The sequence below is a fragment of the Poromitra crassiceps genome (genome assembly GCF_964638095.1).
Source record: "Poromitra crassiceps genome assembly, chromosome: 13".
Lineage (NCBI taxonomy): Eukaryota > Metazoa > Chordata > Actinopteri > Beryciformes > Melamphaidae > Poromitra > Poromitra crassiceps.
The window spans coordinates 673375-697729 of NC_139644.1; the positions used below are offsets into that span (position 1 = coordinate 673375).

General features: G+C 45.6%; 1 protein-coding gene across 1 annotated transcript in view; it reads left to right on the plus strand.

Annotated features, from left to right (window-relative positions):
- Positions 1-341: 341 nt before the first annotated feature.
- Positions 342-24355, plus strand: part of tex2l (testis expressed 2, like) — a gene marked incomplete at both ends in the record, with an annotated part of 53714 nt that continues 29700 nt past the window's right edge. Inside the window, 7 exons of the mRNA XM_083649315.1 lie at positions 342-1352; positions 5941-6221; positions 10154-10268; positions 12447-12647; positions 20999-21290; positions 22150-22358; positions 23509-23658. Coding sequence (XP_083505441.1) covers positions 342-1352; positions 5941-6221; positions 10154-10268; positions 12447-12647; positions 20999-21290; positions 22150-22358; positions 23509-23658 — 2259 coding nt within the window. The remainder of the gene's footprint in view (positions 1353-5940; positions 6222-10153; positions 10269-12446; positions 12648-20998; positions 21291-22149; positions 22359-23508; positions 23659-24355) is intronic.

The window sequence follows — 24355 nt, forward strand, 5'->3', positions numbered from 1 at the left end:
TGGAGCGAAAGCTATGGGGGAGGTGCTGACTTGGTTGTGATCCAGGCTCACTAGTCCACAAACCACAGATTACTAATGTTTCTTTATCAGCTAAACTGCATCACATTCACACTTTAATATGTCATTGGCACCAGCAAGCAGTTTCTCTACCAGTGATAATAAATTGCTGAAAATGAGGCATAAACAGGGAAAGATGCTCTCTCTCCCTCTTCCCCTCCCCCTTTTATTTGTTCTGCCTCCGAGGCTTCATATTGTAGTTGACTGCATTATTTTTTTCTCTATTTCAGTGACTGCTAGGTGCCGGGTTAGGGTGCCTGGGCTGTGCAATGTAAAGATAAGAAATGGCAGAGAGTGAAAAAAATGTGGAGAGAGCCAGAGGAGAGGATCAAGGTGGAGGAGGTCTCAGACCTCTCCTCTCCCCTGCTGCCCCGCTGGATGCCACCTCCCATGGGACCGACAGGCACCTCCCTCAGGGCATTGTGATACAGCTGACCGGGACAGAGGGAGAGTGGGACAGCCTGGATGACAGCGAGCTCATGTTTGCCCTGGACCACGATGAAGACTACCCCTCCAAGCAGCTTTCTGTCCAGGATGACAGAGGGCTGCGATCCCCAGCTTTCCACGTCCCGCTCTCCCCTTCGTCCCCCGATTCTCTGGGGAACTGCTCCGCCACCAGCTTCCTCTCCTCGGGCCCACCTTCACCCACCCACCACCCCCTGGCCAGCCTGGTCAAGTCTCTCTCCACCGAGCTGGAGCTGAAAGAAGACTCTACCCTGAGACCCAGGCCGCTGCTCAGCCTGGTGAAATCGATTTCCACTGAGATCTCCCATTCGGTGCCCGAGGTGTCGCAGTCCAAATCGGACTCCCGCCTCAACCTCCACCTGTGGAAGCAGCTGACCCAGCCAAAAACATGCAGCGATAGGGACTCCCGCACTGCGCCCCCGTCTCCCAGCTCTCTCTCCCCGAGCGGAGAGGGTCTGAAGGGGGGGTTCTTCAAAATGGAAGACACCAAGAGGAAGCTCTCCGAGGCCATACAGGAGCCTCTGAGCAGCATGTTCAGCAAGATTATGAGAGAGGAGAGCAGCCCCAAGCAGCAGCAGGGTCGGACCCAGTTGCCCCTCCAGGCCAGAAGCTTGGAGCAGGAGGGTAGCCAGGTGCCCCCCCAGGCCAGAGGTTTGGGGCAGGAGGGGAGCATGGACGTGGGGGCTTGGGAGTCTCCTGTGAGGAGCGATAAGAGGACAGACACTAATCCTCTGCCTGTGTTTGACTTGCCGTGCGCCAGACATCCCAGAAGAAGCCACCCCAGCAACCGCTGCCCCGTGCATCATGGCAGACCACCTCACCGGGACGAGGTAGGGATTTAATCATACACTCAACTCACGATTTGATATGATTCATGATACTGAGTTCACAATACATTTTTTCCTCATAATGTCTTTTTCAAAATGAGATTGCAAAACAAATGAGACAAATTATGACTGAAAAGGATTCCTTTAATTATTTCTGAAACAAAAATCACAGAATTATGTGTCTTTTCTTATCTCTTCTTTATCAAATTAAAGAATCCCCTTTTATTTCTGAGGTAGGTAAACACAAATTGCAATTAATCCATATTTCCTTTTCTTTGTAAAAGAAGAACGGGGGGGGGGGGGGTGCATCGCTGGTCCGGCCTCCCCTTAGTTCGACCACTCAATGTTCCGACATCCTGTTATTCCGACCATGCATGCATCGGTGCTCTGTGCTCTCTTTGCACATAAACACGCAGATATCTTGGGCTAACGGTATGTGGCATGTATGAGACATGGACAGAATCGTTGAGAATTCACCTTGTTAATGATGAATGAACAGCAGCAACTACATGTCATACGTCCCGCCAGCAGGACGTGGCCGCGTTTATCTACTCGATCCAATCCGTGTTTCCCACCAAAGGTATCCCACACAGACGTAGTGATGTAAAAAACAAAACAACAAAACAGTTTAAAAGTAAACGACAACTTATGCAAATAATCACATCCCACACATTGGCGTTGCCCCGGGATTTTATAATATTATGCACAAGCTTGCCGCAACACAGTCTCCAAAGTTCCCAGTCGTTCTAGTTGTGGGATCTATATATATACTGTACCTCCTTCTAAAAAAATGGCTTTAGGTTGATAGTATATTTTTATTTTGTATTTTGTTCAACATTGAAACTTTTCCAGAATTGCACGGTGTGGTAAAAATAAATATCATTACTATCTACCACTTATTTAGCTTGATTTGGTTACTTCTTGTCAAGTTATGAAGGCCCCAAGGCATGTTGGGACATAATATGCAAATGTATGTGTGTCTGCGTGCGTGTCCATCACTGTCTGTGCGCTGGGTAGGAGGGTGGGAGAGGAACATATCGTTGTCAGCTGGGCTGAGTTGGGCTGTGTGTGTGTGTATGCTGTGCCAAAAGCCCCACCCGCGAGAGACATAGGAGAAGAGCAGTAGAAAACACGCAGCGCGTATAGACAAGTTTCCCAGCGCTGGCCTAGGGCGGTGCCATAGCAGCCTTATATGTCCCCAGCTTCCGGTTAAGTCCACATTGCGTCCACAGCAGCGAGCACATCAGAAGGCAGCAGCCGAAATATCCAAACTTTTTTACAACGTTCGCTAACATCAGCTACGCTAACGTTAGCAGACGTTATTAACAATGGGTTATTCTGGAACACATTGTGCAGTCACAATGGGCTGTCACATTGGGCTGTCACAATACACAGAAACGCCTAAACGAGTGGTTGGATCGACAGTGTTTTGAGCATCAGCACACATGATACATATCCAATACCATCTCAAGTTGCAGCAACTAGATTGTGTGACTGGGTTTCCATCCAAATGTAGGCCTATCGCAACTTTTAATCAAATTCTCAGAAAGTCTGCAAAATAAAATGCAAAACAATGCGCGTTTCCATCCACTGCTATTTTGTGAATTATAGAGCTGTCAATCACCTCGTGTTTGAGGCTGTCTGAGCTGCTGATCAGCTGCTAGACCCAATATACAGCTCTGTTAACACGTTCACTGCCAATGACGTGTTGATACGTCAAAAAAAATCCAACGGTTGACTGCCAATGACGTGTTGATACGTCAAAAAAAAAAAAAAAAAAATTGACGGTGGGACGTTGATCTAACCCTTTTACATCTCTTATATAAATATTGGAGCCGCCGAACGTGTACAACCCATTCCACCGACCCACTAAGTGGCGACAGTGCTCTCCACACTAGAAAAAGCCGAGCCAAAACTGCAGGGGAACGCGCGATGAAACCATTCTCCTACTGTAAAATGGATTGGCGAAAACGCTTTCTCTTTCGCGCTGATTGCTGGTGGTGGTCGATTGCAAATTTGCATAATAGATTATGGGTGCAACACACTTTGAAACACGCAGCATAAATAAGACCAGAATCGCAAAAGAAACGAGCGAGCCCATCCTCGCCCAGCGGCCGCCAGCAGACAGGAGCAGCAGCAGTAGCAGCAGCAGAAACGAGCTTGTGACACGCCCGCTGCAGCCAAGAAGAACACACACGGAGGGAGGAGTTTGAAGTAGAGGGGTGTTTCCTGCTGTTATGGAGGAAATTACTGTTCAAAACTATTGTTTAGATGTCTGACGTCTTACTGATGCCAAAAATGAATGGTTAAAGTGACTGTTCTATCGAATTTCACAAAAAGCTATTTATCTCAGCTTAAATATTCAGACGCTGAAACCATGCTGTATTCAAGTGCTAATGCCTACATAACTACTAACTCTACAAACTAACTCTTTTAGACAGAGAAAGCACACATTCTATTAGTTCTTTTGAGATATTTTGTGTTCACAAAATCTTAGCAGAAAAGAATCCTCGGGTCTTGAAAGATGAGCCAGAATCCTCAAAAAAAACCTCTGGCAGAAGCTACCTACAGTAAAAAAAAAACGGCTGGCAGTGAATGTGTTAAACACATCTAACGTTATTAATTTAAAGTTTATTGATGATCTACAAGTAGACAAAGGTACCATAACGCCATTTCTGGATTACCAGGTGCGACTCGGCAAACTAACGTTATAATCCCAACCCGATCTCCCAAAAAATTGTAAAATAGCGACGTTTGTGGACCAACGTTGCTATGTTACAATTTCGGCTCCGAAATTGTAAAATGGTAATCCACGGAGCAGATAGTAAGTGAATACAATTTCATTCAAGTCTAGAAGTGAGTCGCCTTAAAGTTAATATCCCAGTCTTCTTCTGTTTACCACGGCGGGTATTGTGCTGCATATATACCATGATTTACCGTGTAGCCCCATTGTGTGGAGGCTACACACGGCATGTCATGTTTTGCAGTGATCAAGGCAAACTGTGTTGTTTTTGAATGGAGAGACACCTAACGTTAGTCTGGCTGACTGTGACAGAGGAGAGGACTGTAACCTAACGTTAGTCTGGCTGACTGTGAGAGAGGAGAGGACTGTAACCTAACGTTAGTCTGACCATGAGAGAGGAGAGTACTGTCACTGTAAGCTAACATTAGTCTGACTGACTGTGACAGAGGAGAGGACTGTAACCTAACGTTAGTCTGACTAACTGTGACAGAGGAGAGGACTGTAGCCTAACGTTAGTCTGGCTGACTCTTCGGAGCTTTTGAGATTGTTCATCGCGTTGCCGTCCACTGCCATTGATTCCTCAAAATACGCTATAATCCTGCCCAGGGACGGACTGGGAAAGTAATTCAGGCCGGGCATTAGATACCAAGCAGGTCAGGCCGATATGGGCCGATGCGCGTGCCGGCGTCCGAAGGGCGGCGGCGAAAAATTTGGGCCGTTTGAAGCCCAATTGAAGCCCAATTTGGGCCGAGTCCAATTTTATAATGAGATGCACCCACTTTAACCCTGAATAAAGTAATAAAACCACTAGTAAACCAGTAGGCGGCGCCTGGCCAGCTGTTCAGTGAGTGGCCTGACTGCGGCCACCAAATTTTTTTTTTTTTTTTTTTTGCAGGCCAGGCCAGGCCAGGCCACCGGGCATTTGCCCGACGTGCCCGATTATGCAGTCCACGCCTGATCCTGCCTGTAGTTACGTTCGGCCATTTACACATTATCTTCCCATGTGTCCACTGTCAACGGGTGTGGGATAGACACTCTTTCGTTAGACAGGAGACTGACACTAAAGCAGACACTTTCAGTCCTGGCCTTTAATTTACAGGTGATTGAAGCTTGGTTGACATAGCCGAATTTATGGCCACAAATCCAGAGATTACAGGGCCTGACTAGGATTGGGATGTCGGTTCAATGATGCATTTGTCGGACTATTAAGTGGTCGGTCGGAATGGGGACACCCCGGCATTCCGAAATGTCGGCACTCCGGAATGGAGATCTGTCTCGCCATTGCGAAAGAACCCTAACCCTAACCCGGGGGACCGGCTGGAGCTAACCTCTCCCAGCCCCCACGTCTAAACCTAACCTCTCCCACCCCCTACGCCTAAACCTAACCTCCTGCAGACCCTAACCCTAAACCTAACCTCTCCCACCCCCCATGCCTAAACCTAACCTCCCCCAGAACCTAACCCTATACCTAACCTCTCCCACCCCTGTAGGCTAAATAACTCAAGATGCTATGTCGGAATGGCGGACCTAATATCTTTCGCAATGGCGAAACCTTTTTTGGAGATAAAAAGGGCCGCCTCTCCGAAAACATAGAAGTCAATGATCGGAATGCCAACACTTCGGAATGGCGAGAGGACCCCGGTCGGAATAATGGGATGTCGGAACATTGAGTGGTCGAACTAAGGGTATTTTGAACTAATGGGAGGTCGGAACAGTGGGCAGTCCCCGGAAAGCATTGTGACAGATTTGTCATCTCACTGTTTTTAATCGTCACATTTGTATAGATTTTTCACTGTCTCACGATGTATTGTTACATCCCTAGTATTGTATGTATTGTTACATCCGTAGGACGAGGAACTGGAAATATGCACTGACGGAGACGTGATGCAAGTAGTCGCCATTGAGACTTGCAGACTGCCTGTGGGCTCTCTGGTCAGGACGCCTCATCTTGGTCCTACCCCCCACCCCCCTCACCCTCTACCCCACATGAGCCTCTTCTGTGTGGGCTTGTTGTCCTACGGCTACTTGACCCTCCCGCTTGGCCCCTACATGTCTGGCCTGGCTCTGGGCCTGGCTCTGGGCTTCATGCTTGGACTGCTGCTCATTAGACTGGGCTCGTCCAGGCAGAGGTGGGTAGCACTCAAGTACATTTACTCAGTTACATGTACTTGAGTATTTCTTAATAAATTGTACTTCTAAGAGTAGATTTTTTTACTGAATACTTTTTACTCTTACTCAAGTACATTTGCAATATATGTTAACAAATATGTTAATTGTTCCTAAATGTTAATAAATGTTCACAAAGTGTTTTTTATTACCAATGAGTGAATGCTCCGTTATGTAACTTGAAAAAGTGAACCCAGCCGCGTCTTTCTGCGTTCAGCCATTCCAAAGCTATGTCTGTGTGATTCTGCTCCTCTCGGTTCACAATTTCCCGGCAAATCTGGCGGATGTGATGTTCTGCGCGTTCACGAGCCTGCCTCTTCTACTGGCTCCGGCTGGAAATACACCAACGAAGAAGAAGACTAGGTTAACGTTATGTTCGCAGCTAATGCAGTCATGAATGTCACCAAACAACCAACAACACAGAGTCCAGTAAAAACTCCACACAGAAAAAGAAAGAAATATTTATCTAGTGAAGCCCGTCTGGCCAAACAGCAGCAATGTGACCGACGTCAGGGCAGAAATAATCAGGGCTGTGTTTTCAGTTGATGGAGGACCTTGGACCTTGTTGCTTGTAGCTGCTGTAATGTGGTTTTGGCCGGGTATAGATAACGTTAGCTAATGGATTTACCACCCTGGTCATAAGCTCCGCTAATAACATTACTGTCTTGTGTGGATAATGCAACAGTTGCAATGATGCCTAACGTTTCTACCGTTATGCTTATGGTCATGGAACATTGTTTGACTGACTGCAGTTAGCTGCTGTGTGGTTAGGGTTAGGCTGTGTGTGCCTATTATAACGTTAGCTTGATGCTAAACGCGGCTAACTAATATAATCAATTACCACCCAGCTCCACAAATAACGTTACCGTCTTGTGTAGATAATGAATGTAAATATGCCTAACGTTACTACTGTTATGCTTATCGAACATTGTTTGACTGTTTGACTGCATTAGACTGTACCGTATAATATAGGGGGAGCAGGCTATTTCCTGGCTCATGCTAACATGAGTATCCACTTCTCCGCAGCCAATGCAAGCCAAAGCACGACCAAACATGCCACAATAATGTGCGCTAATTGATCCAGAATCCTTCCTGGCCGTCTCGAGGCTGATCTGGCTGATACATTGTCCAGGTTGCCGTTTTCAAGTGACTTTTATCAGCGAACATTACAAAGCAACCAACACCTCTGCTGTCGCCAGGCAGCTGCTTGTGCTTGGGCGCGTGTGAGTATAGTTCAACACGTTCTCACTCTGAGCACGTAGCATATTGACGCTTTGTCCCGTCCCTTGTGCGTCGCTTGTTACTAACATGGTACCCTTGAGCGACCCATGAAACGACTTGGGCTTTCCGACTAAACTCAATGCAAACCCATGGAAGTCATCTTTGACGCTTATGGCAACTTCTCCCCCATTAGCCTAACTGCTCCCCCATTAGTCAACTGCTCCCCCATTAAGGTCAAGGGTACCATGTTAGTAACAAGCGACGCACAAGGGACGGGACAAAGTGTCAATATGCTACGCGCTCGGAGTGAGAACGGGTTGTATACTTGCACGCGCGCCAGCTCGTGCACACGCTGCCTGCAGTTACTCTAACGGCCACCGTGTCAGTAATAGAACTTGCGGATTGGACCGGTAACAGGTAGAGTAGCGAGAAGTGTGTACACAGTACACCACTCTGCAACTTGAATGAGTGGATAATGAAAGACAATGGGATGTCCTGGCACCTCTCCACAGCTGCCCACCTCAGAAACCCCCTCTCCTTCCCTTGACTGACCTTGAATATAAAAAGCCCTTGTCCCAGCTATCCCTGCATTGCCATGGCATGTGTGAAAAGGTGCAAGATGGTCCCTGATAGTAGTATATGTGTGAATAGTGAAAATCACTAGTGGTCCCTGAAAGGTTATCCCAGTAATTCACTGGGAACTAGCCTATCATTTATGTCTGCAAGGGGCTTCATAGAGCCTACATATTAAACAAGTTAACAGAATGATGGAGGGTCTTTCTACTGGAGTTAATCCAAACCCATCTCTTAACCTGGGCGATACCAACATTTTTGATTTGATACCGATATTTTATATATGTATATATTATATATATAGGCCTAATTTTGTAATTATTGTTATTAATTGGTTAGCAATTACAATTTTATTAAACCCATGGCAGTTGATAAATTAATTTGTACCAAATATACATTGCAAGGGAATTCAGGGCTTCTCCTTACTTCAGTTTATGACATGGCAACAAAACAGATTCTTCCTAGTTCCTGTCTTGGCAAGCTTTCAAAATACAAAACCTGACAGCTGAGTGAAATTAGAAAAGGCGCTATGGTGCAAAGAGCTGGATGTTTCATATCAGTGATAAATGGTGAAATGTTTAACTTGACTAAAAAGTCTTAATTAAAAGATAGTCTGAATGACGGGGCAACCTGGATCCGGGGTTCCTCTGCCTTTCCGACATGCTGCCACTCCGAACGTTAACTTCCATTATTCGGACTGGCGGTCGTTCACCTTAGAAGCCGCAATGCCGACCTTAGGTTTAGGCGTGGGGGTGGGAGAGGTTAGGTTTTGGGTTAGGGTCTGGGGGAGGTTAGGGTTAGGCATGGGGGGAGGTTAGGTTTGGCGTGGGGGCTGGGAGAGGTTAGTGAAAAACGGGGAATATAGACCCCCTTTCTGAGTGCCGATATTTCGGAGTGGCAGAACGTCGGAGTGGCAGCACGTCGGAGTGGCAGCATGTAACCCCTGGATCCGCCTCTCTGAGAACAGACTTGCAGCGTCTCCTGTGCGTGGTGCAGCGTTTTGTTGATTGACGTCACTGACGTGCGCCAGTAGGTCTCTCAGCTAAAGATATTTCCACTATCTAAATTATCTAAACAGAGATCTAAACAGGCTGAGCCCAGTAAGTTGCACCTGCGGATGCGCTACGACAGCAGGCTACAACAGTGCAGATCAGGGGAGGTACGGTGGTGCAGTGGTAAGCACTATCGCCTCACAGCTCGAAGGTCGTGGGTTCGATTCCCACCTGGGCCGATGTGAACACTGAAGGAATGCGTGCCCGTCCGCATGTCCTCGAGTGCCCACCACCCGGGTGGGGGTTGGCAAAATGGCCTTTCTGTGTGGAGTTTGCATGTTCTCCCCGTGCCTCCCGGGGGTCTCCTTCATATAGGAACCCCCTTCACAAAAACATGCAACATCCTGGTTGCTTATATGGTTCCTCCTCTGATCGTTAAGGGCGCCTGTTCAGAGGGAGGGGAACTGGTTGGAATAGCGTGAACCTCCCACGTGCTATGTCCTACCGGTGAAGCTTCCTCGGGCAGGTGAAAAGAAGCGGCTGACTTGACTGCCCATGTCTCGGAGGATGCATGGAATCAGTCTCGGCTCTCCCCAGATCGGCAGAGGATGGAGTAGCAACCAGGATTGAGTAATTCAAATGAGCACTAAACGGGGGATAAAAATGGGATAAAAAAAAAAAAAAAAAAACAGTGCAGATCAGACACAGGTCAGGAGTGAGGAGAAGGGAGAAAAACAAGAAAACTGGGAATTGTATCTTTTCCAAGAGAATCGATACCAAATTTTCAGCGTGTGAGTATCGAAGTATCGATACTTTGGTATCGATCCGCCCATCCCTAGTTTGCACCACATGCTCCAGGGTTAAGAAAGGGACCGTGTACAACATTACTGTAATAAATTTCAGTTTTTTACTAGATACTTTTTTACTCTCAAGTAATTAGTGTGGTTCACTCTCGGTGTCTATCTCTCTCACCCCTGACCAAGTAAATGAATGGCAGCAGCTCCCAACAAGAAGCGGTCTCTGACTCATCATTACCCAAAACGCTCGGTTACAGTACTTTTGACTTCTACTTATACGGTTTTGTTTACTCTACCCACCACTGCCTCCAGGTCTCACTGTCCGGCTCCCACGTGCAGTCCAGCGCCGGCCCCGCTGGGACAGGTCCTGCTGGGACAGGGGACGTTGGTAGGGGGCGCTGTCAGCTCCCTGCCCCAAGTCCTCAAGGTAAATGGATGACTCCTGCAGGTGGAAAACCTCACATGGTGTTCTCACCTCCAGTTCACACTCCAATTCTCACCTCTTTCTCAACATGCTAATATCTCACGCAGATCTGAAAAATAGACACTTTCAGGTTTTGTAAAGACTCTTTACACATGTCTCATTTAATTATTCCACCAAATCCCATCCTGTTTACGGGTTCTAATTTAGCAAATGTCGCAAGACGGTACTTTCAGCAACTGAAATACAGAACAGTGGCAAGTCAGCAAGTCACTCAAATTTGAACTGCTGTGCAAACACTTCTGATGACTCTCCTTCACACTCACAGCTCAAAGCATAATGCAAGTATACATACGGTGCTTACAATACAATACAATACAATACAATACAATACAATGACAATCTGCAATCATACAAAATTACTAGAGCCACAGTGGCAATGATCACTCTCTTGCTGGCTGAGCTCTGCAGAGGGGAAGGAGGAGAAGAACTATTTTCCTCAAGAAACTTTCAGTTCCATAGGCAATTAGCGGGGAGATGGAGGCAGTAAGGAGGCTGTAATTTGTCAGGGTGCGAGGCAGACCAATCAACGCTGGTGGAATCGGTGGGGGTGGGCAGTCTTGTGTAGTAATTAGCAGTTTGGTTTTTCAATCTGAGCCTGGGGGTTTGTGAAGGCTTTGGCGCCGGGTGAGAATGCGGAATGCGAGAATGCGGATTTTTGGTTACGGATGGTTACTATGGCTGAACAACACATGATTAACGTCACATCACACTGTTTGGATCTCACCTGCAATTCCCGCTCATCGCCAAAGAGAACGAAACTAAAATCTTCAAGATTATCACTCAATCTTCAAGATTATCACTCAATCTTATGTCATGTATTAAAATAAAGTTTTAGAGGGGATATCCAAATAAAGACCCATTGTTTATTTGACAGCATTATGCTCACATATCAGCTTCTTAATGAACACTTTAGAATATTTCACCTGTTTCAAAACATCCTCATGGTTTTTACAGCAATTGTAATTGCCAGAGGATTCACAATGACTTATCTGTAGGTTGTGTCTAATCTTCTGTACTTTCTTTATGGCCACTTAAGCCACTTAACGGCCCTATGTGTAAGAATTGTGATGCAATAAACAACTTTTTTTTCTTGCCAATGAGTGCATGCTCCATAATGTCCATTCATCTTCAACCGCTTATCCCGGATCGGGTCGCGGAGGTAGCAGTTCCAGCAGGGAACCCCAAACGGTCCTGTCTCTGGCCACATTAGCCAGCTCTGACAGGGCGATCCCGAGGCGTTCCCAGGCCAGCGTGGAGATATAATCTCTCCACTTAGCCCTCAGTCTGCCCTGTGGTCTCCTCCCAGCTGGATGTGCCCGGAACACCTCCCTAGGTAGGCGCCCAGGTGGCATCCTACTCAACCCATTCCCTCCATGATTCCCTCCCACTCTGCTGACAAAAAATCAAGATGGTGACGGCCAACGTTTGAACTCCGCCAGGGAGAAGAAATGTAATGGGATACCTACGTCCATATTATTTACTTTACCGTCAAACAGCCCTCTCATCCGGCACTACATTTCCTCCCAACCGTAGGACTACCATATTCCTCCCCTAAAAGCGGACCAAACAGCTTATATGTGAAAGGGACCTAAATATGCAAGGAGGGTGCTCTGCTCGTTGTTAAGCTGTCTTGCTACTTGCCAAAAAAAAAGTTTGTCGTGGTCTGCCATGTTTCTAGCTTGCGTTTTGCCTTTGTGCACTGGAAAGCTTTGAAGGTGGGGGCTCGTACTTTTCCACTGGGAAGCACCCAGTTGTCTGGAAGGCAGCATAACCCCCAGGGGGATCGAACTCCCCCCAGGGGAGTCTAACTCTCCCCAGTGGGGTCTACCTCTCCCCAGGGAGGTCTAACTACCCCCAGGGGGGTCTAACTCCCACGGGTCCACTAGTAATAATAAGTGGAGAAACATTCCACTCTACTGTACACTTGCCAACTACAAATAGGCCTAACTGTTACTGAAGGATACTTTTGATCACTGGAAAATATGCTGTGCATATGACTTTCAGGCTGATTACAGTTTAGGAATCCACTGTAAGTTTTCCAGTGTTTAAATATATATTTTTTAATTCTTTAACATGTTCGGAGTTCAAATGAACACTGACAATGTTGCTCTGTCTTTTTAGGGCTGGATGAATGAGATACATGAATATGACCCGGAGACCTACCACCCGTCTCTGACCCAGTCGGTGTTCGTCACCCTGGAGGGCTCGTGTCTGCGTCTGGACTCGCCCCAGGCTAACATCGCCCGCCGGGCTATGTACGATGAGAGGCTCCCCGACCTTGCCTTCCTGAAGTCACGCTCCGTCGAGCTGGCAAACAGCCAAGTATGACAAGTATGATGCTTATCTTTCTGCACAATAGAGTATTTTTGTATGCTTACCATAAGTCCCTTCTTGCACTTGTTGGTCCGTGTGTCTAAGGGCCCTTTCACACCTAAAAGTCTGGACCAAGGTCCGAACCAAACTCATGTTGTTGTTACATTGTATACATTTGGTCCAGTAAGGTTTGCTTTCACACTGCAGTGATCCCAGCGGACCAGCTGACTTTAACATGACAGACCTATGTCCTGTTGTTATCACCTACTTAGTGCTTCTCTGCACTGGGGTGTGCTTGTTTAATGGCGCCGGGGCATCCCCCGCGCATGAGAAGTCAGTTATTTTGTTGTGAAAACTTTTAAGACAAAGAAGAAACTTCACGTTCTTTCCTGTTTTCAACCCAAAGTGAGTACAAGTCTTCAACTGTGAATTTAACTCGCCTGTTTCCAAAGTGAAAGTTGAAGTTGATACAGCACTATCAATATTGAACGGCGAAAAACAAATAGGCTAACGTTAACGTTACAGATCCTGACCAACAACATGTGCGTGAGTGTTGAATTTAACTAGCTGGCAGAAAAGTGACAGAATTACTGGCGGATATAACGTTAGATTCGCGTGGGCTTTTGAACCTAATAAGAGAGAGTTGAGGAGACTGGAGAGAGTTGAGAGAGAAATACAGCAGCAGCAGCAGCAGCAGCAGCTACTGCTAGCTGTTACAGCAGTAGCTGCTGCTGCTGCCACTGCTTGAGTCGCCTGGCTCTGTGCAGGAGTAGTAGCCTGCCTGTTGGTCTCATGAAGAGCTCAGCTGTCCTGCTTTTAACGTGCATTGCAGCAGCGGATGGCGTTAATCACGATGTTTGACTGTGAAACATTCACGATGGGTATTTCGGGTATATCGCACAACCCTACTCGCAATACTCGAGATTAGTTCGAATTCGCCAAATGAACACCCTTGTTGTGCGCAAATTGTACCAACGCAGACAGGCAAGGAGGCGAAGACTGCAAGCCATCATTTTCCCCACTGTTTTCCTGTTCTGGCAACGTGACCAGTGACGAGTCAGCTGTAGCTTCCTGTAATTGGTCCGATAGTGCGAACCTTCCAATAAAATGCTTTCACACTGCACATAAGCAAACCTTAGTCCAGCTTGGTCTGGACCGAGACCACCTCTTTTGGTCGGATCAAAGACTCGGTCTTTGGTCCGCACCATGATCCGTGGGAGGTTTCACACCTGTCATTTGGTTCGGATCAAACTGGAAAGTCCGAAAGTCCGGACCAAACGAGGTAGGTGTGAAAGCGCCCTAAAACTCAATGGGATTTTTGTATGGGAATTTCCATTAAATGTCTGAAATAAGGTCTGGGGTTAACAAAAGTTTATGAAACTGTGAACTTTGTGGTTCAGCAAGATAATCTTCACAAAATTTAATGAGCATCAATTTTATTACTTTTTGTGATTTTTTGTGGATTTTTTTGTGATTTAAAAAAAAACTAGAAATCTTGCGCGCTCGATTCTAGGCTCGGCCCCTGCCCAGACTCGCTAGCTCGGCCACTGAGCGGCCTTCCCCCACCTTGTAGCTCGTCCGCTACGCGGCCTCGCCTGCAGCTCGTCTGCTGCGTGGCCTCGCCTGCAGCTCGTCTGCTGCGTGGCCTCGCCTGCAGCTCGTCTGCTACACGGCCTCGCCTGCAGCTCGTCTGCTGCGTGGCCTCGCCTGCAGCTCGTCTGCTGCGTGGCCTCGCCTGCTCTATTGGCATGCATGCGCATTGCAGATTGCTCTTCGCATCACTGATGCAGGCGCGGACTGCATAATAGGGCACGTCGGGCAAATGCCCGGTGGCCTGGGCTGGCCTGGCCTGCAATTTTTTTTTTTTTTTTTTTTTTGTGTGCCCGCAGTCAGGCCACTCACTGAACAGCAGGCCAAGTGCCACCTACTGGTTACTAGTGGTTTTATTACTTTATTAGTTAGTCTGAAGTAATAATTACACCTCAGGGTTAAAGTGGGTGCATCTCATTGTAAAATTGGACTCAGAAGCTCGGAACCATAGATGGTATGAAAATATGGACAGAGCCACCGTGATGTCACTCATTCATTTCTGGACTCTTGTGTTGGAGCCTTGAGTTTTGCATTGCTCAACACTTGGCTATAGACCTTATTCGATTGACGTCACTCACGTAGTGGCACGCCCACCGCCGCCATATTGTTGACATAACGCAGCAGCTCTCAAGTCACAGCCTATGTGGAGCAGCGTTTATAGGAAGCTAGTCGCTGTTAGCGTTACCTGTATCGTTCCAATTGTGTTCGGATGGTGACCTGCATGGACATGGCTGTAGTAATGACAGCAATAAAGTCCCCGTGGTTTGTTTCTATCTCTACCATCCACAGGCATGAAGGGAGCGAGACTGGGGATACGTCAGCAGCACAGGAGAGTTGTGTGGATAGTTAGTTTAGACAGGTGAAACTTTCTGGCAGCTCCTCACAGCAAAGTCTGTTCACCTCGTTTTTTCTTTTGTTTATTATTACAGGCATTAACGGCTGCCGTCGGCAGCATACCATTAACACATTCACTGCCAGCCGTTTTTTTTTTACTGTAGGTAGCTTCTGCCAGAGGTTTTTTTTGAGGATTCTGGCTCATTTTACAAGAGCCGAGGATTATTTTCTGCTTGGACTTTGTGAACACAAAGTTCACAAAAGTACTAATAGAATGTGTGCTTTCTCTGTCTAAAAGAGTTAGTTTGTAGAGTTAGTAGTTATGTAGATATTAGCCGTTGAGTACAGCATGGTTTCAGCGTCTGAGACTGAAAGCTGAGATAATCGCAGTTTTGTGAAATTCAATCAAACAGGCAGAACAGTCACTTTAACCATTTATTTTTGGCATCAGTGAGAGATCAGACATCTAAACAATATAGTTCTGAACGCCCTCTCCTTCAAACTCCTCCCTCCGTGGGCATGTCTGGTGGCTTTCAGCAGCGTTTGTCACAAGCGAGTTTCTACTGCCTGTCTGAGCAGTGAGCAGCCTCCCTCCCTGGCGGCCCCCTCGTCGGCGAGTGTGGATGGGGTAGGGGTCGACCGATTATCGGTTTGGCCGATTATTATGGCCGATATTCATCATTTTGCCGATTATCTGTATCGGCATTTTCATTGGCTGTTTGCCGATATCATAATTTAATAAAAAAATGCGCTAATTTGCGGCTGCTGCACCTGGAAGAATCCTCTCCTACAGTAATTCCCTCTGTGTGTGATCTGGAGGAATGTCCCGCCCACAGCGCTATCTGATTGGTTACACATCAAGCAATAGCCTATCAGAGCGCTCAGAGATGAAATCTGACACCTCACCTCAGTGCTCCCTGTTCAGCGCAGCCTGTGCACTGGAGAGGGGGACAGTGCGAGGCTGCCTGAAGCGAGAGCAGCGGACTAGTTGGCTGTTGTGACTGTAACAGTCACTTGTGTTAAGGAAAAGCAGCAGATATTGCCATGCCAAAGTTGTAATAAAGTGAATATACATAATAATTACCTACGCTGACATTGCAAAAACACCACGATCTTATGAGCGATTCGTATGAAGCGCTGCCTCGCAAAGTGTGGAGTGTGGAGAGGTCTGTCTATCAGTGAGAGAGATGAAGCAGTTTAATTGAAAATGCGCGCATGCACTTTGTTGCAGTGATAACGATAACAAGATAACAGAGATTATTTGTGTACTGATAGCATAATATATCTTTGAGTAACGTTGGTGCCTGCAGAAGTGCAACTCAAACTTATCACCACCGCTGTTGAAAAGGCAATAGCCTAGTAGCCTACAGTAACCTCAAAAAGCATTGGGGCACTAGTTTTTAATTCCATAAACCATAGTAGCGTGTCCACGGTGTAGCGTCGCTCTTTTTGAATCAAATGGCCATTGTTGTCAGTAGCGAAGCTGTTTTATTGATCCAGTCGCGCTGCGTGTCCGAAATTGGCAGGCATGTCTGGGCAAGCTGCAAAGCGGACTTTTTTTCTGTTCTCTGCCTGGAACAAGGAACCGAATAAACCAGGACGAGACATTTCGTCAGCGGAGCGGACTCTGTTTGTTTGGAATGAAACAAGGAACCGAATAAACGAGGATGAGACATTTCGTCAGCAGACTCTGTTTGTTTGGAGGATGCACGGATGAACATGTTTGTTTCAGTATTCTCCTTTGAGAGCCTGGGGGTGAGGTTATCAGGTGTAAGCGGAGGGAAACCCTCTATTATCTTGTTACTGTAGTGAGTCGGTGTTAGTTTGTTAAAAGTATAAGTCCACAGCTTTATCTTGATAATATGCCCAAGTCTCCACTAGATTGAGCACACACACACACACACACACACACACACACACACACACACACACACACACTTTGTTCATATCAATATTAATAGAGTGAATATTTTCAAATAATATTGTAGTTGGATAAACTGAAGAAAATGAATTTCAACAACGGGTCGTGTTATTCTAAATTTTGACACCAAGATTTAAATTTTTACTGCAAACATATATCGGTTCCAAAATATCGGTTATCGGTGTCTTTCATTGCCGATAATCGATATCGATATCGGCCCTGAAAAACCCATATCGGTCGATCCCTAGGATGGGGCTCACTCGTTTCTTGGGTTTGAGAGCTTTGATGAAGCTTTGTGCGATTCTAGGCTTTATGCTGCGTGTTTCAAAGTGTGTTTTCCACCCAGTCTATTTTTGGAACCCCCCACCGTTGTGCGCCCGTGTGCACCAGCGTGAAAGCGTTTTCGCCTACAGTATGAGAATGAGGCTCGTTCGTTTCTGGGTTTTCGGTTGAGCTCAGCTGCAATGAAGCTGCCTGCGTGCGATTGTGGGCTTTCTGCCGTGTTTCAAATTGTGTTTCACCCATAATCTATTATGCAAATTTGCAATCCCCCACCGCCAGCTCCCAGCGCGATAATGCGCGAAAGCGAAAGCGTTTTCGCCAATCCATTTTACAGTATGAGAGAATGGTTTCCTCGCGCGTTCCCCTGCAGTTTTGGCTCGGCTTTTTCTAGTCTGGAGAGCACTGTCGCCACTTAGTGGGTCGGTGGAATGGGTTGTACACGTTCGGTGGCTCCAATATTTTTATAGGAGACGTGGGGGGCGTTGATCCACGTCCCACCGTCAATTTTTTTTTTTTTTTTTTAAGACGAGATATCTCGTCATTGGTAGTCAATAGGGGTGTCACAATATATCGTCCCACGAAATTTCGCGATAGTAAAACGTCACGATATGTATCGTTGAGATGAAATCTCATATCGTGAAAAAAAAAAAAAAAAAAAAAATTTTTTTTTTTTTCCAAAAGTAGACAAAGAAACGTCTTTGTTTGTTGAAGTTCAATGTGTGGAAAGTAGTTCAGTTGAACAAGTCTCTGAAGAGACACATGAGAAGTTATACAGGAGAGAAACCATTCAATTGAGTTTCTGGCAAAACTGTTTACTTGACAGGAAAAACTGAAGATGCATAAAAAATAGACTAAGAAAAGTCTTGTTGTTTGAGTTTGAAGAAAAACTGAAGATGCATAATGAGAATTTATACTGCTGAGAAACCTTTTAGTTCAAAGTAAATCTAAGTGACGGTGTAACTCATTCTATTTCAAGATAAGCCTTATCTCCAATCTCATGTTTTTTCTAGTTGTTATTGTAATAACAATTTCCCACAACAGCATGTTTTGTATTTGTGCATTTCAAATAAAATACTACTTTTCCAGTCATATATTGTCATTATTCAAGTTTAAAAAAATATTGTTAAAATCGTATCGTATCGTATCGTTATCGTGAACCCAGTATCGTGATACGTATCGTATCGTGAACTGAGTGTATCGTGACACCCCTAGTAGTCAACCGTTGGATTTTGTAAGACGAGATATCTCGTCAATGGCAGTGAACGTGTTAACAACTGTGGGGTTTTTATTGGTGTCATTAGCATCGCTATTTTGTAATGGAACAGAAACGACAATAAGGCTGTTACTAGTTGTCAGCTGCAGCGCTGTGTGCGCGCAGTACGGTATGTCAACAATATGGCGCCGTCCAGGGTTAGCGAATAAGGTCTATAGGCTATAGAGACTAAAACCATTGTTGGCCTAATTTTTCAGAAACAAAGGTTGGGGCTTGAGCAGAACACACTACCATGTCTTTAATGTTAGGGGCTTGCTTAAACAGGAAGATGTTTAATGAAACTGAGAATATGTCAATGTTTATTATTATTGTTATGACGTGTAGTTCTTAAGCCTGTGGAGAATAACGCAGTAGCCTATGCACGATCTGATCACTCTTTCTTAAATAAAGTTAGCTGTGAAGCGTTTGTACAGAGGCATGTTTTTGGTTTTACTTCTCACCGCCGCCATATTGTCGACATAACGCAGCAGCTCTCAAGTGACAGCCTATGTGGAGCAGCGTTTATAGGAAGCTAGCCGCTGTTAGCGTTACCTGTATCGTTCCAATTGTGTTTGGATGGTTACTGAAGGGTCTGCTAAATGACAATAAAGTAAAGTAAAGTACTGAAGGGAGCGAGACTGGGGATATGTCAGCAGCACAGGAGAGGTGTGTGGATAGTTAGGAGAGACAGGTGAAACTTTCTGACAGCTCCTCACAGCAAAGTCTGTTCACCTCGTTCTTTTGTTTATTATGCCTCCGCCGGCGATAGCCAGGCCGGAGGCATATGGATCCGGGTTGTCCGTCCGTACGTCCATCCGTCCGTCCGATGTTCGTTAACGCGATATCTGAGGAACGCCTTGACGGAATTTCATCAAATTTGCCTCAAACGTCGACTTAGACTCAAGGATGATCTGATTAGATTTTGGTGGTCAAAGGTCAAAGGTCAAGGTCACTGTGACCTCTTGAACGCCATTTTCCAGCTTGTTAACACGATATCTCACGAATGCCTTGACGGAATTTCATCAAATTTGCGTCAAACATCGACTTGGACTCAAGGATGAACTGATTAGATTTTGGTGGTCAAAGGTCAAAGGCCAAGGTCACTGTGACCTCTCGATCGTAATTTTCAAGCTTGTTAGCGCAACATCTCAGAAGTGCCTTGACGGAGTTTCATCAAATTTGCCTCAAACATCGACTTGGACTCAAGGATGAACTGATTAGATTTTCGTGGTCAAACTTCAAGGTCACTGTGACCTCACGAACACCATTCCCAAGTTGGTTAACACAATATCTCAAGAACGGCTTGATAGAATTTCTTCTGATTTGGCTCAAACATCGACTTGGACGCAAGGATGAACTGATTCCATTTTGGTTATCAAAGGTCAAGGTCACTGTGACCTCTCGAATGCCATTTTCAAGCTTATCAACGCGATATCTCAGGAATGTCTTGATGGAATTTCTTCGAATTTGCCTCAAACGTCCACTTGGACTCAAGGATGAACTGATTACATTTTGGTGGTCAAAGTTCAAGGTCACTGTGAACTCACACACCCAATTTCCAAGCTCTGTAACGCAACATCTCAGGAGCGCCTTGAGGGAATTTCTTCCAATTTGCCTCAAATGGCGATTTGGACTCAAGAATTAACTAATGGCGGTAGAATTTCAGATACAGGAATGGAATTTACAAAAACAAAAAGAAAGTTGAAAATGTAAATAAGAGTCCAAAAAATAAAAAGAAGATTGAGTCTTTGAATGTTCATAAATTCAGGGAAGGGATCGTTAGCTAGGTGAAAAAGGGAAACATTAGTCTCTAATGATCTGAGAGTTCCACAAGTCCGCACTGGTGGCATCGACCGAGAAGAGAGGGGCGGAGGATAGGGATCAGTGGTGGTGATGATGAGGGGAGGGGGGGGGGAGGAGACAAGAAGTAGTGAGTATTGTGCGTCCTGGTAGCTCACCTTGTAGCACGCATACCACGAAGGCTCGGCCCTTCGCGCAGCCGACCCGGGTTTGAATCCGGCCTGCGGTCCTTTGCCGCATGTCATCCCCTCTCTCTCTCCCCGCCTTTCCTGTCTGCCTACTGTCCTATATAAAAAAAATAAAGGAGAATTGCCCCAAAAATAATCTTTAAAAAAGAAACGAAAGAAGTAGCGGATATTGGGCTATCAGGCAGCTATCCATCTGTGTTGGCCCGTGTATGTGCAAACATACTATGGCAGAATAAAATAATTCTGATTCTGATTCTTTCCAGCAGACAGATGATGAAGTAAACAATGTATAGGATGTATATTACCCTAGAATAGGATGTTTAGGATATAGGATGATGCAGATATACAGTGTTAGTATTCATGGTATATGACATGTACAGTATATGATGCTATGTAAAGCCCTTTGATGCTCAACTTTGATAAAGGGTGATATAAATAAACTAGACTAGGCTTTTGTTTTGCCAGAACCAAATTGTACAACTGTCCTCTAAAGGTGTTCCTGCTGCCATCTGTGTTGGCCCGTAAGAGGCTGTGGAACCCAAAGTATCCCATCTGCATTCAGCTGGCCAGGGGGGAAGAGGGGGGGGACGAGAGTCGAGGAGAGGAGCCGGGAGTCCAACCGGCAACTCGTGACCTTTGCTCCACCGCTCTCTACCTCTTCGGTCGCACAGGACGAGAGAAGGAAGAGTGGTTTCGGCAATTCCTGATTGCGTCCACCGCAGATATGGAGAGGGGAGAGGAGAGGGACAAACAGAGGCCAGGCCGATGTGCCATGTCCAGATCGGGTAGGACAAATGCTCGTAATGCATTAGCCATACGTCAAGAGAGGGGGAGAGATCAAGCCTCGATATAAATGCTGTATATGTGTGGATTATGGACTATATATGAATGCTGTATATGTGTGTGTGTGTGTGTGTGTGTGTGTGTGTGTGTGTGTGTGTGTGTGTGTGTGTGTGTGTCTGTGTGTGTCTGTGTGTGTCTGTGTGTGTGTGTGTGTGTGTGTGTGTGTGTGTGTGTGTGTGTGTATTATGTGTGGATTATGGATTATATGCTCCAATTCTTTACATTCCAGACTCAATCCCTTTTTGGAGGAAACAGGGAGAAACAGGACAGCAGTGGGATGCTCTTACAGCACTTTGACCTCACCTTACCCTCACTGTAAAATGACCTGAGTATTTTTGACAGCACAGCCATGAACTATATATACTATACTATATATTAACTATGCAGTTGAGGTTTTTACTCTTTTTTGGAAGAAACACTGGGCAGTGATATTAATAATTTATGGATTGGAAGCAGACACTTCCTCTTTCGATCAGAAAGTTTGTATTTACTGCTTTACTTAAACAGGGAGAGCTATTAGGGACATTATATGAAAACAGTATGTGAATTTGCACACTTGGGTATTGTTGGTGAAAGCTCATTTCTCATGTCAAAAGTAACATTAATACTTTAATATTATGGGTGCCAGGGAGCAGTAATTCATTGGACTGCGTGTTGCATTAGTTTTAGCTGCACCCACAAACTGATGGTCACATATTCTCTCAGTTGCCTCTGTTGTGTGTGTGTATATATATATATATATATATATATATATATATATATATATATATATATATATATATATATACATTAATTTCCCAGGTAGCCGTGGCTCCAGCAGAGTGGGCAGTCCTGGAGACGAGTCCCCCTCTACCCCATCTCTCCCCTCGGCTCCGTCCGGTGGCACTAGGGGCCTCTCCCTGCTCGACTACCCCAGATACATGGCTCGTCTCCTGGCCGCGGAGGTGCCGAGCCCCCTCTCCAGCCCCGAGGCCAGCAGCGCAGGGAATAGCCCCACCGGCAGAGGGGCTGTGAGTCACGCATGCCACTAACATTAAGCGAAGCAAATGGGATGAAGCTGTAGCAACATTCCACGTTCTAGTTATCCAGTAGCAGTGCAGTGTGACATGGTGTTAGTCAAATATCACATGTTATGAGTGGAACAGTCTCTGTCAAAAAAGCAACCTGGAATTTAAAAATGTATACCAGAGACTGAACAAACCATTGAATAAAACCAGACAGTGATTTTTTTCTTTATAAAAACATTTTGTATTTCTTTATTGTTTCGAATTGTTTGAGAGCTGCTACAGATTAAATTTAGTCTTCAGTGTCACATGTTTTAAAGAAACAGTTCGCCCAAAAATGAGAATAATTCTGAGAGAAGACCAGTCACCATTGAGAGAAAAAACGCGCTTCAGCTGACAACGCCAAACCGGTGCCTCTCAGACAATGGGACTGAGTTAAACTAGTCAAAACCGCTTTGACTCTGAAGAAGACACCTGTGTCTGTCAAAACATCAGTCTTTGTTTGCACCTATTAAATTGCCTAACTTTGACCGTGTGCTCCAGATCCTTTTGTTTCACCAGTCACCATTGACTTCAGTACAGTACAACTGAAGTCAATGGTGACTGGTTTTCTCTCGACTTGTGCCTGCAACCTCTGTGTGTTATATATATATATATGTGTGTATTGTTATATATATGTTCATTGCACAGCGCTGTATTTACATTATATTGTGTTGTATACATAGACTGTTATTGAAACATGACCGGTGGGTTTGATTTACATTGTTTTCCGGTGGGATTCATCGATCCATCAAGTGGGATTCACAGTATTCCGCCAGGATTGGCCAATGTCAACTCCAGTCCCTAGAATGGTCAAATCAAATCATCCACACATTATGTCCCGCCTCTCTCTACCCTGTTTCAGTCAGGGCAATGTTTGTTTTCAGTCAGAATATGTCACACTCTGAGATTTATTTAATCTTGTCTTTATTGAGAATAAGTAGAATTTATTTTTATTTTCCATTTATTATTCGTCAATGGCAAAATAAGTATTTTTTTTGTCTCAGTCCGATCATGCCTACCTCTAATTTGAGCTCTAAATGTATTCAGCAGTTTTAGGTTGCATTTTGACATCTGTAGTCCTTACTCAGCCTGACTCAGGCGTCTTATCCCACAGTGTACCTGTGATATCCCAGAATGCCCTGGGGAGGGCCAGACAGCGTGGGCAAACGCTCTGATTGGTCGAATCTTCTGGGACTTCCTGCGAGAGAAGCACTGGGCCGACCTTGTGTCCCACAAGATCCAGAAGAAGCTGAGCAAAATCAGAGTGAGTGAACTTTACTGAGAGTTGAGGTTGATTCATAGCAGGGCGTGTGACAGAGTGAGTGAACTTTACTGAGAGTTAAGGTTGATTCATAGCAGGCGTGTGATAAACTTGTATGTTTATCTGAGAATGATAACTAGCGAGTTCAGTCTTTGTAACAACACTCTATATCAGCACTTTATTCTCCAACTCCCACACACATAAGTGACAATGCATATATGATCGTCACCTGACCAGCGACGCTTTGCGGTGGTGGTTTTAGCGCAACTTATGTGGGGTTTGGCATAACCTTCGTTATTTCGAATCCCACATAGGTTACGCCAAACCCCACATAGGTTGCGCTGAAACCACCACTGCAAAGCGTCCTCCTGTACTTGGTCAGTCGGCATGAAAGTATCGCGGGACTTCACGAGACTTGGTGACCGAGATCACGTTTGAGGTAATTTGATCCCTGTGGGACTCCAGGAAACAGCCTTTGGCGAAATATCACTGTGGTGCTTCTTGAGGGATCCGATTCTGACGATATTTGGCGAAAACGGGAATAAAAATAGCTATTTAGATGCAGGAAAGACAGGCTCACACTTGGCCCCAAGTCAGCTCCATTTTACAACTGACTTGGACGCTATTGATGTCAAAACAATGCTAGGACGGCCAGAAACGCCGCGGAGATCGCCTGGTGAGTGGCCAAATCATAATTAAT